The sequence below is a fragment of the Panicum virgatum genome, chromosome 7K (assembly GCF_016808335.1).
Source record: "Panicum virgatum strain AP13 chromosome 7K, P.virgatum_v5, whole genome shotgun sequence".
Classification (NCBI taxonomy): Eukaryota; Viridiplantae; Streptophyta; class Magnoliopsida; order Poales; family Poaceae; genus Panicum; species Panicum virgatum.
The window spans coordinates 23,824,688-23,837,205 of record NC_053142.1 but is presented as its reverse complement, the minus strand read 5'-3'; the positions used below and the strand labels follow the sequence as shown (position 1 = coordinate 23,837,205).

Sequence of the window (12,518 nt, the reverse complement as noted above, 5' to 3'; positions counted from 1 at the left end):
TAGTGAAACACGAAGAAGAAAAAAGATACAAAAGAAATTAATAGGGAAAAGAAGTAAAGTTAAATTAATGAAAATCAAAGAAAGAAATGGAAGAAAAAAATGGAGGAAACCGGAAAATAGGAAATATTAAAGGAGAAGTGAAACAAATGATGTTAGAGAAAAGAAGGGAAGGTAAAAAGTAGGAAAATAAAAAGATAAAAGAAGGGAATAAAAAAACAAAGAAAAAAAAGAAGAAAGAACCACCTTCAAGACGTGAAGTTCCAAGGTAAGCTGCATGCACGATTTAATATGTCTGCTGCATGCACGCATGTTAGAAAACAATTAATGTGAGGAGGCAGCCGTAACAAGCAAATTGATTCCTTGCATGCGTAACAAGGGAAACACATGTATGATGTGGACCGGAATCAATGTGCGCGTGGAGAAGCGGAAGTATTTTGGGCCGAATTAGATTGTTGGGCCTAATTAGATCAAGCCATCCAAATAATTTTCTTGAGGCGATGGATTGCAGATATGTAGCACTCCGCGAGCACCAACGCCACCAAAACGAGGAGCACAACATCTCAGGGATCCAGGGAGCCGCATGAATGCATGATGATGGGGCGGAATCAGACTTGGACCGGCAAAAACAGCATGGCACATGGTGCAGGCTGAATCTGACTTGGCCCAACATGCGACAGTGATATAGGCCCACGTATCAAATGTCGAAGTAGTGTAGAAACAATCTGTTCTTAGAAATAGATAAAGATTCCTCTAAGGAATAAGGAGAAACATTTTTTCTTGTATCAGAACTAGAATAAAAAAATAGCAGAAAAATAAAATTTCTTACTAGATTAATCTCCCTCTTGCCACAAAAACTTTGAATTCCAAAACTAACTTGGGATTGCTTATACACACAAACTGCATTCCTTGTAAAAATAAAGCAAGAAAATATATTTTTCATCCGTCAAGCGTTGCAAAAGTATGACATCCATCCAATATATTTCATTTGGTGCAAATCAACCATTAATTAAACTTATGCATTTATCATCCCATCTTAGTTTATTAATAGTTTAGTACCACATAATACTATTTTAGATCAAGTAACTATCTTACTAATTACTTGCTTAGCCAGTTCGGTGTGAATACGTTTCGTTAATTTTTCAATAAAATTTTTATAGGTACCTAATTTAGAGGATTTACTATGTTTTGGACTTTATTTCTTCAACTCAGCATATTACATCGCTAAGCATGGAATAGTCAGATGACTGCGAGGCATAAACCACAATTAGATGACACTAAATCATTGTAAAAAATAAGGATGATAACTGATAAATGCACCAATCAAGTAACTATCTTCATAGTCTTCTTGATTATGTGGCTATATTGGAAACATCAACATGAAACTCTCCTTTGAGATTAGCCAAAGGTGTTGTTTGGTTTTAGGGGCTAAACTTTAGTCTATGTCATATCAAAAAGAATCTTAATATTTAGAAGTATTAAATAAAGATTAATTATAAAACTAACTGTAGAACCCTAGGGCTAAACTGCGAGACGAATCTACTGAGTTATATTAATCCATAATTTACAAATGGTTACTATAGCAAATTATAGATTATTTAGGCTAATTAGATTCATCTCGCAAATTAGCACTCAGCTGTCAAAAAAAATTTATAAACAAATTTTATTTGATACGCCAAAATAGTAAGATTCCTTTTGACGTGACAGAAACTTAAAAAGAGCCTCTGAAAATAAACAGCACCTAAAACTACACTCTTTATGGACAGAGGGAGTATAAGATTTGCAGGCACAATGCATCTGTCGAAGTACTCCTATATAGTATGGAAGATTAGACTGACTGACAGTTTCTTTTTTTTCTTTGAGCAGCACTGACAGAAAATTAATGGGAACGTCCGAACATGTCCAGGCATCGACCCTGTAAAATGTGCGCTTTCTGCTTCCTTTTCAAAAAAAAAAAAAAACTGTGCCCTTTCCTTCGAAAATGTTGGGCCGTACCCATACAGCAAAAACCACCACAAATGCACAATGCGGCCCACGGGCCTCGGTCCAGAAGCCCAGCCCAAAATGCGAGAAATCCTCACGCTTTCCTCGCCTCAGTGTCCTCTTGGCCCCGCCGCTATAAAAGCCAAGACCTTTCTCACCTGGGTGGCGCCTCGTCTTCCGTTTCTTCTCTCGTCCCGGTCAGACCAGTCGTCAGGCAGAGATGGACGGCGGCGGGGAGCAGCAGGCGGCGGCGGCGGGAAAGGGCGTCGGCGAAGCGGCGCCGGAGGTGACTCTGGAGGAGCTGAGGAAGAGGATGGCTGACTTCGCCAGGGAGCGGGACTGGGAGCAGTTCCACAGTCCCAGGAACCTCCTCCTCGCCATGGTACGCCGCCGCTCTCGTGATCCGATCCTCCGCGCGCGCGTAGAAGAGAAATTCTCCATGTTCGTCATCGGACGCGATACGTTCTTGTTTTGTGCTAGTTTTGTGCGCGATCCTTGGCTTTTTCCTGCCGCGGTTGCGTCTCTTGTCGAGTTCTTGTTTCCTGTCCAGAATAGATGGGGGCTCGTTTCCTTTCTCGTGCACGCAAGATAACAACGATTGCTGTATCCATCCCGTCCAGAAAGATTTTCATACTCTTTTCCTCCTTTTTCCTTGCTTATGCCTACTGGATTCATCATGGCGTATTTTAATTTCCCATGTATTGTCGTCTTGGTCTTAAATTAGTAGCACATATTTAATGCTGTGATCTTGCATTTTATTAATTAGTACGCCATAGCAAATTTGGCAGGAAATCGAAAGGTATGTGACACGGGAAGAAACGTTCCTGTCTTGTTTTAACCTACCAAAATTTGTCTCGTGTTATATATAAATACAAATGCTGATCTGAGAGGATCTTACTTGTTTTTTTCTTTGCGAGCAGTCTTCTGAATTATTTAGATTTTTAATAAGGTATGCACAAAAGTTGCGTCTAGTTTTAGAGAAAGTCGAAAATTGGAACTGAAAGGAACACATGGGGGCCCGGTTGATTATTGTACGTCTAGTTTTTTGACGCATGCATAAATCATGATCTAATAACTAATCATGAGTTCTGACGACGCCATGAACATTATTGTAGAGAACTGTATACAGGAACAGGAAAACCAACTCCCAAACAAACAAGAAAACACCGGGCCTACTAATAATTGGCTGCATGAATTCACCTGCATTTGATATATTCCTTTTCCATTCTTGTAATTATGATTTGTTAACGCCTTGTCTTTCTTGCATATGCTTGCCCTCCTGGTTGGGTAATGAAGTGTCACATAGATCTGAATCATCTGATCTTTTCCGTTCGTCGTGTACTACTTGAAGCTGCGCCCCTGCAGAAACTAAATTTATGCAGCAGCAGAAAACCTAGCCTGCACAAGGCAGGAGTGACCACCACCGTACCGCGGCCGTGCATCGGTGCATGCATATTGTTCTTATCAAGTTTCGCAAGCCTGGCATGGCCATAGACAGCAAGCATTGTGTGTTAGTGAGACACAGAGCCTGAGCAGCTAGCAAGCTGCCAACTCTTTGGACCAGCACCTGTTGCTGACTGCTCACCAACATTTATGCATGTGTTTAATTCGGTAGTGCCTTATCTATCTGGTGCTGGTGCGTTGCAGGTGGGCGAGGTCGGGGAGCTCTCGGAGATCTTCCAGTGGAAGGGCGAGGTGCCCCGGGGCCTGCCGGGGTGGGAGGCCCGGGAGACGGAGCACCTCGGGGAGGAGCTCGCCGACGTGCTCCTCTACCTGGTCCGCCTCTCGGACATGTGCGGCGTCGACCTGGGCAAGGCCGCGCTGCGCAAGATCGGGCTCAACGCCATCAAGCACCCCGTCGGGAAGCGCCACGACACCTCGTCCAAGAAGTTCGCTCGCCGCACCGGCGGCGACGACGTTGGCGGTGGTGCTGGCGGTGATGACAAGGAGGGTGGTGTTGCCAAGGAGGGTGGCAAACTCTAGGCTTTTGCTAGCTATAGCAAGGAACCATTGTGCACATACATCAATAATCTTGAATGCGAAATGTCAAAATTAAATGATGCGCTTTTGGGAAATGATAAATGTGTCCAGTCGTCGCTTCAGACTCTGTGCAGTATGCATGCATATCTTTAGCCTGTACTGTACACTAATTAAGGAAATCCATGTATTATTTGCAAAAATATAATAAAAAAAAGACTTAATAAAGGCATACTTATATCCAGTGAGTGAGATTGGTTAGAGCTCGCCACGTTATCCAAGCGCCCGAACTTTTTTTTATAAAAAGATTGTACCCGTATAGGATTGGACTGCTTGTCACTGGAACTGGAGTAGTAGGGAGGGAGTCAGGGAGAAGGCAGCAAAGAATTCACAATTCAGGTAGGCAGCAAGAGGAATGCCAGTCAGGTCACGGGCCGAGCATTTCACCGGCGCTGAGGCCCATGCAGTACCATCATTGGGCTGCTCTTCTTAATCCTTAATATCCGTCCTTATTCTGATCCGTAGGCCGAACGCAACCCCCATGTCGTCTAGGCTCCACAATTGCTTTCTTTGGCCCATGGGCTCATTTGATTACAAAATAGTTAATACGACACCATAACACGGGTCTCAACAAACTTACTAACGGACGATTTATCCTTACATCGATTAAACCTCGATCTCTCCTTGTTTTCCCTAGCCTGCTGCTTTGTATTCCCCAAGAAAATTTCTCGTGCAACAGAGAGTACCGTCTATTATATTGTGTGAGAATTGTTCGATGATGTAGTTGCATTTGCTCTTTTATCACAATTTAAGCTCTTTGACTATGTAAAATACAAATGATGTTCCATTGATCACTTTACATTTACATATTTTACATACATCTTAATGCAACAGGGGACCTCCCCTCCTGTTTTAACTCAAAAGATATGTAAATGTAAAGGACAGCAAGGAAGCACACTGTAGTCCTCCTTTTCTTACTGAAAGCACTCTAGTTGGTTCTGGAATTTCCAGCGCCAATTCAAGAAACCTTTTATTGTCTGCAAGGAAATTCCTCGCTTCATACTTTACAAATCTAATCGGTATGTTCCTTGTAAGTGCTACACGGAACACTTCAATTACAGATATGTAATCACACCAACAATAACAAACATGACAACTAGTACAGGGAGGAAGAGCAGCAATAACAGTGATCTGATCACAGGAGCAGCATAGGAAGTTGCCCAGAACTCTTGGAGATCCTATCCTCATTTTCTCAAAGTATGCAGCAAAAACATTTCTGGAGGAAAAAGAGACGGAGGTCAGCCAATGAGATATCCTTGTATCACATGAGGAGTTAAGGAATTTTAAATAATAAGGTTGCTTATGTTTTTAATTTTGCATGATTATTTATCTGAATAACTTCAAGGGACCTTTACTCATTTGAATAATCTAAAGGCATCGCAGTTCAACATTTTAGACTAAAACAACGCTATGATTATCTACTATTGGCAGAGCAGTAAGAAGAGTATATTCGAAGTATCTGAGTGTTGACCATGAATCAAAACAAATGAAGACAATTGACACGCGCAGCTTTTGTCTTTAAGAAAAAACTCAGCCAGCGGGAGAAAGGAACCCCGAGCATTGAATAAGAGAAGACCTCTTACACATGCTAAGAAAACTCTCGAACCCCTACCCCACCCCTTATACAGGGGTGCCGTTGCCTAAAATTCGCTTCCACATGTGTTTATGTAACATGTCTGAACATAATCTACCATATAAGAATTTGACAATGATATTTTGCACGGAAGTTGTCAGTATATTGTTTGCAGAATGCAGATAATGATGTCGGCATCCAGAAAATAGCATATTCTCAAGGTTACCAACCGACAAGCTACTGCATAGCATACCTGTGGCACCTTATTCTCCTCGCCACGGGTAGTAGATGGTTGCCTAGAAGTGCTAGGTGATAACCTATCGTCCCTCACCCTGTTGAAGATACCAGTGTACTTTTCACCTGATGCTGCATTTGCATCATCCCATTCACCAAATGGTGGTACTGCCACTTCCTCTTCAGGCTGGATTGACAGATACAAAAGCAATATTATTTGAAAGGCATTTCTAGCCCACTTTCATTGAAAACCTATTGAAATGAAGGATCATAGGGTGTTATTACCTCATAGCCTCGGTCACTTGCCTTCATCCTGCCCCTTCCAGGAGTATGCTGCCCATGCCCCTCTGATGGTGCCCTCCTTTCTGGAGTCTGCATTGCAGTCGACCTGTGCTTCGGCTTTGATTGGTTGCTCGGCTGCATTGGTGAAGCAGACCCAACAGCTGTTCTGTAGGGGCTTCTTGGTGCAGCAGAATTGCCCCCTTGTTCTCGCTGAGGATTTGCATGCCTTCGTGGAGCAGACTCACGGTGAGTAGGGTGGTCGGAGTGTCGCCGGTGATCAGTTTCAGGTCTTGGTCGATGAGGTGGATTTCTCGGACCTTGGTCCTGAGGATCGGTTTTGTAGGCTGTTGGGTGCAAAGGTGACTTGCGAGGATGTTCCACATGCCGCCTTGGATCATTTGTCTCAGCAGGAATTCCTGTTGCCATGTTCTTCCGTGCATCCTCGAACTTCTGTGTGTAAGGGGTGTTCCCAGTGGTTTCCCAGTCCCCAAATGCTGGAATTTCAGATTGCTGTACAAACAGATCAATTGGTAGCTTGAGTCAACATTCTGAAGGACTAGCATCATTCCATGCTGCTAGGATAGTTATCAATTCATTGGAAAAGAATTAGCAAAGACAAAAAGGTTCCCAAACTATGCTGAAGACTTTATAATAAGGACTCGGAGAGTATAATTTCTGAAGGGGAAAAAAAAGGACTGAAGCACCATAAATATTGGAATGTACCATATGATACATGCTGGCATGATGATTAATCTGAATCAAGTACACTCTAAATCTAGGATTGTGGCATTTGCAGCTCACTAGTTTCAACAAGGATTTATATGTTCCCCTTGTCTGGCATACTAAGGTGAGATTACCAAACCAGTTAAGTGCATCACTCGTTCATCACTAGTTATAGGTCTCTGCATGCTTCCCTTTGTCTTCCAGACAGAATATTTAAAATCAAAACAATAGGTAAAACACACCCAACTGTGGAATGTCTAAATTTGCTCCAAACTGAACAAGGCAAAGCAGAACAAAGGTATCATTCTAAAAAAAGTTTTTTTCTAACCAGTCAAATAGCAATCATAATACAGATGAATTTCATACGCCTTAAAGTTGAGTAAAAAATGTACTATGCTGTACCAAGATGTCAAGAGGTTAAGGAACATGATTAGTATGCGAAATCAGAAACGGTTTACTCACCGCCATCAGCCAATCCGCGAGTCTGAATCTAGCACCTCCTGTGCAAAGGAAGTTCTAGAACTCCCACCTTTCTAACCCAAATTCTTGGACGAACAGAACACAGTCCTCCAGAGGAAAGCAGAGAAGTGTGAATTTTGTTGCAGAGAAGTACTGACTGGACTTCTTCCCCCAAAATGAGTTACCGCGGTGCTCCTTTCATCTCAACCAAGTCAACAGGAATCGCCAGAGAGGAAGACCAGATTCTCCCAAGAAAGAAATATCACAGGACTCCAAGTTTGAGCCTTTCTTGTACCTAGGATAAACTAAAGATACCCCAACTCACCAAAATTCATAAAAATGAGGACGGAGGAGTGAAGGAAGCCCTGCTCTTCCACCGAGGTTCACCAAATCCTCCCAAGAAAACACGAAGTAAGAACTGCAGGCGGCTAATTTGACACCCAACTCTTGAGAGAAGCACCAAAATCACCACAATTGATGGTGTCCTCAGCTATGCTTTCCAACTACTCTACTTGAACAAAGCATCCAACCACCAATCCTTCCTCCACCACAATATGTATAAAAAATCAAATGGTCTCGTCGACAGCGCAGAGCAGAAGAAGCCGCCCGAGGAAAAGTCAAAGCTGGATTCTTTGACGCTATGTAGGAACTATCCGAATGCCCAAGAAAATGGATCGAGGGCGACTTCCTTCTCAGGAATCACTCAAGAGAACACACCAAACCCTCCCAAAGAAACTCAAATTTCGCCAGGAAAACGCTCAAATCCCACCGCCGGAAGGACCCAATCGCCAAAAAAAAAAATCGCAGGAGGAGAATTCTTTCTTCTGCGCAGTTCTAGAAGCTCAGTGTATGTACACGCGCGCGCGAAAGGGAGGGAGAAGGAGCGAGGAATTCAGAGGAGGGAGGGAGGAGAGGTTGTGGGGGGAGAAGAGGAGGAGAAGGAAGAGAGGAATTCAGAGGAGGGAGGAGGAGAGGTGGTGGGGGAGAAGAAGAGAAGGAAGCGAGGAAGAAGGCGACAAAGATGTTGACGAGCGAGGGAGCGCCGTTGCTTATCAGTTCGAAGCCTTCGAAGCTCCTCCCTTTTGATTTTTTTTTTCATTTTCGGATAAAATTTGGTACGGAGATTTTAGTTCGGCTCAGTTGGCTTTATCATCAACTAATAAGATAAGTAAAGTACAGGATCGGACGTGTGCCACTGTATGATTGATTTATTACGGCTCCAAATGATTTGTTACATTATGACGTCCTTCCTCAAAAAAAGAAAAAGAAAACAGTACTCTCTCCGTTTCAAATTACAAATTGTTTGACTTTCTTGACACCAAAATTGACTGCTCGTCTTATTCAAAAAATTTATATAAAATTAGTCAAATTTACGTCATTCTCCAAGAACTTGTATTCATAAAGCAAACCACGACAAAACAAGTGATGTTTTGCATAAATTTTTAAATAAGACGAGTGATCAAACTTTGGGTCCAAAAAATCAAACGACCAATAATTTGGAATGGAGGGAGTAGATTGCAAGTGTTCAGATAATGCAATACCAAGTCTGCCAAGAACCAATATCCCATATATATCGAGGTTACATGCATATAGAAATATCATTGATGGGGTTAAAAATTAGGTGGCATCAAAGAGATATCGATTTCAGTAGACATAAATAAATTTAGGAAAAAATTAAAGCCTGTGGCTGAAAAAAAAACTTAGAACTTAGAAGTATGCGTGCAAGAAAAATCATACTTGTCGACAAGAAAGAATAGCAAAAGTAATGTTTCCATAGGCTTATTATATATACACCTACAAGTTATCCACAACTGCTGTAAAAACAGGCACTTAGAAAATATAATTAGACGTGACATATTTTTTTAGGTAAATTAGAGGCGAATTTGTTCGTAATGTACTAACGTAGTATGTGTATTTGAAGATGAATAATAGAAATATCCTTTGTAATAAGGCAAAAGAAATATATTTTTCTTATTCGTAGTTTCATCATTTGTCACTCATTTAGGGTGACATAAGGCAGATGACCACTGCATGACGATCTACCAAGATTACCCTGCCGTCTTCATTGTCTGAGGTAATTTTCATTCTACTGCGAAGATATTAGACGTGTGTCCAGATTGAGAAGTCTTGGACACCTTGGAGATCATATAAAAATCCAAACGCCTCACGAGCTGTTGGAAGACGTACATGTCGAGTACAGTAGCTGTAGCTTTCACACCAGCAGCCGGCATTGTCGGGGATAGAAGTCAAAACCACGCCTGTGGCATGCCGAGGAAGAAAACTGCGTGAATCAGTGGCCATCAGAAGATGACCTTGAACGAGCTCGATCTTCCTAGGACCATACACACTATCTTCCTGTCTAGTGGTCAACTAATTTAGGCAGTCCGGAGAATTTGTTAGATGTTAATTAATAGTTTATAGGAGTGTGTTAGATGTTGTCAATGATTTGAGCCGGGTGGGGTGGGGGGTAGGGGGTGTCAACTATGCTTGAGGTACTCCCTCCATTCCAACATATAGATCATTTTAGTTCCTCAAAAAAACATACAGATCATTTTAGATTTATAGTATTTGCAATGTATCTAGATATAATATATGTCTAGGTGTATAGAAAAATTAATAATAAACCTATAAAAATTAAAGATAAGTCCACATTTTGGAACAGAGCGAGCACTATCCCTCCACTAAAGGAAGGATTAAACTTTAATAGGTCCACCAACAAATTTGGCCCCGCGAAAGGGTCTGTAGCCTAGTGGTTACAAGAGCCTCAGTAGCACTTGAGGTCGTGGGTTCGACTCCACATAGGAATGAATATTTTGGGAATTAACGGCGTTGTGCATTAAGTGGTTGGCGACGTTCCCGTCGACAGCGAGGCGCCTATGGTGACTTCGTCAATCTCGAGGATTTGCCGGCTCAGTCTTCGAAGATGCTCATATGGGTAGGGTTTGCGTACGTGTGTTCATAGAAATATGAGCGTACGTGCATTGTGAGTGTCTGAGTTGTACTATGTAATCTAAAAAAACAAATTTGGCCCCGCAGAGACTGCGAATCCCTTGTGTATCCACAAAGATAGCACCAATAAAATCTACGACTGGGATTCACTATGAGGCTTCAACCTAGATTGATGGCTAGAAATGTTTGGATCACGCTCCTCAATGCTCCCCGTCTCCCTCCCACGCACCTCCTGCATTTCGCCCGCCAGCCCGGCCGTTGTTCGAGTCCGCACTACCCTCTCTTTTTCCTTTTTTTCTTCCCTTTCTTTTTTCCTCGCCAAGATCATCAGCCACTGTTGCCCCTGCCACTCTCCTACCAGCTGCTGCTACCCCGCACACCGACCGTGGCTGCCCAAGTGTGCCGGCTGCCCCACGCGCCGCCGCAGCCACGCCCCCCCAACGGCCAAGCCCTGCACGCATGTGACTCGGGAGCACCACCGACACCATTGCAGCCACCGCCCACCAGCTCACCGCCGCGCTCACCGCTTCGGCCATCATCCGCCCTGTCCGACCCCCTGAATTGGCTTCCCACCTCCCACCAAAGCTTCCCATCCCGACGCCAACACCCAACCCTCGCCAGAGCACCGCCTGTCACCACCTCCACCGCTGCCGCCTCCTTCTCTCTGTTGACAGCTTGCCTCCGGCCACCTCCCACCACACGAAGCAGACCCAGAGGTTCCCCTCGTCGCCCTCTTCGTGCTCCCGCTCTTTCCCCCTCGCCTCCAGCAAGCACAACCGCCGAAATCCAAGCTCCCCACCAGCAGCCATGGCAGGGGTCATATTGCGATCTAAATTTTTGTTTTAGGGCTGGGGTACAGAAGGGCGGGGGTCTATCTATAAAGTTTAGATTTTAGTTTTCAATGCAAATCTGCGAACTTATAATATACATATAAAATTGTAGAAAAACTAGAAAAATACAAAATCAACCGTTCTGAGTTCACATGGAGGAGCCGCCATCAAGGAGCAAGTCCCCCCCTCCCGTCATCAGGCCGCCGGCGGAAGGGTAGGTGCTGGCTAGCTCGATGATGGATCCAAAATTGCCTTGAAATCACCCTCTGACTCATGTAGCGTGGAGAACAAACGAGAAGACACCTTGATATGTTGGTTAGGACAATGAAGATATTGATGTGTTATGACTCTTGTATGTTTTGCTGTGGGAATGATGTATGTCATGAAGTAATTTTTAAATGTGGTTGTGTAGCCATAGTTTGGCCTAGAACAATGTAATGGCCTTGTTTGTCTGAAATTTATCTGTAGCGTTAGCACGAGTACAATTACTAGTCATACTAGCGAAAGGTTTATGCATCCAGAACCAATGGTAACATTTGGCAGTTTTATGCACACCCTAAACTTATAAAAGACTACTGAAATATTAGTTCGGCATATCTTGACACCAAGGAAAGCAATTCATCTACCCATTAAAAATACTTAGCTGAAAATACGAGCACTTATACTAATTGCAACATGAATCCTAACCGAGTTACAAATTGCTAATGTTTTTGTTTGATAAAAAAGCTAATAAGATGCCCTCAGATGTTGTTATTGTAATTGTTTAACTTGATTGCAATTTTATGAAAATACGGTGATTTGAATGAAGGATACTCTAGACCACTAGTTGTTTTTGAGCGGATAGCTAAGTTTGAGAGACCTGCCAAACCCATCATCCTGTCACCAAGTCCCCTTATCTGAAATCAACCTAGAGATCCTTATTGTTCTTGTTTCCCCTGCATGATGTATCATCTTATAGCATATATCATGTTTTCTAAACGTGTGCTTTAGTTATTGCAATGTATATTTATGTGCTCAATGTGTTGGAATTAGACCCATTTGTGGGCGATTCAGAATTCCAAAGCAACATGTGGCTAACTCCAGAGTATCCGAACATAAATTCAGAGTATCTGGTTATGGATAGGATGTCCGAACAAATTTCCGGAGTATCCGGACATATACCCGGAGTATCCGGGTCGATGATCGATTGTCCGAATAAATTCCCAAAGTATCCGGACATATACCCGGAGTATCCGGGTCGACGATTGGATGTTCGAAAACATTTCCGCGTGACTTGTGACTTGCAACATACGATCGTGTGGCTGCAATTCCCAGCTACTTGTGTATCTCACATTTGAACCGTCGAGCACTGATTAGGCGCTAATCAATGCCCGGTTAATGCAATAATCCTTAGTTTAATGAGCAGTAGTAATCTGAGTTAATTAGATGATTATACTACCATTATGTGGTGT

General features: G+C 42.9%; 2 protein-coding genes across 2 annotated transcripts; one reads left to right on the top strand and one right to left on the bottom strand.

Moving 5' to 3' along the window:
* The first annotated feature begins 2,165 nt into the window (after positions 1–2,165).
* LOC120640577 (dCTP pyrophosphatase 1-like) lies at positions 2,166–4,073 on the top strand. The gene is made up of 2 exons (XM_039916448.1): positions 2,166–2,362; positions 3,628–4,073. Exons 1-2 carry the CDS (start codon positions 2,201–2,203, stop codon positions 3,961–3,963), a joined length of 498 nt encoding a protein of 165 aa, XP_039772382.1. The 5' UTR covers positions 2,166–2,200; the 3' UTR covers positions 3,964–4,073.
* Positions 4,074–4,794: 721 nt separating this feature from the next.
* Positions 4,795–8,334, bottom strand: LOC120640576 (RPM1-interacting protein 4-like). Its single transcript, XM_039916447.1, has 4 exons — positions 7,292–8,334; positions 6,110–6,616; positions 5,844–6,011; positions 4,795–5,233 (listed from the first exon to the last, which is right to left on the bottom strand). Exons 1-4 carry the CDS (start codon positions 7,295–7,297, stop codon positions 5,210–5,212), a joined length of 705 nt encoding a protein of 234 aa, XP_039772381.1. The 5' UTR covers positions 7,298–8,334; the 3' UTR covers positions 4,795–5,209.
* Positions 8,335–12,518: the final 4,184 nt, after the last annotated feature.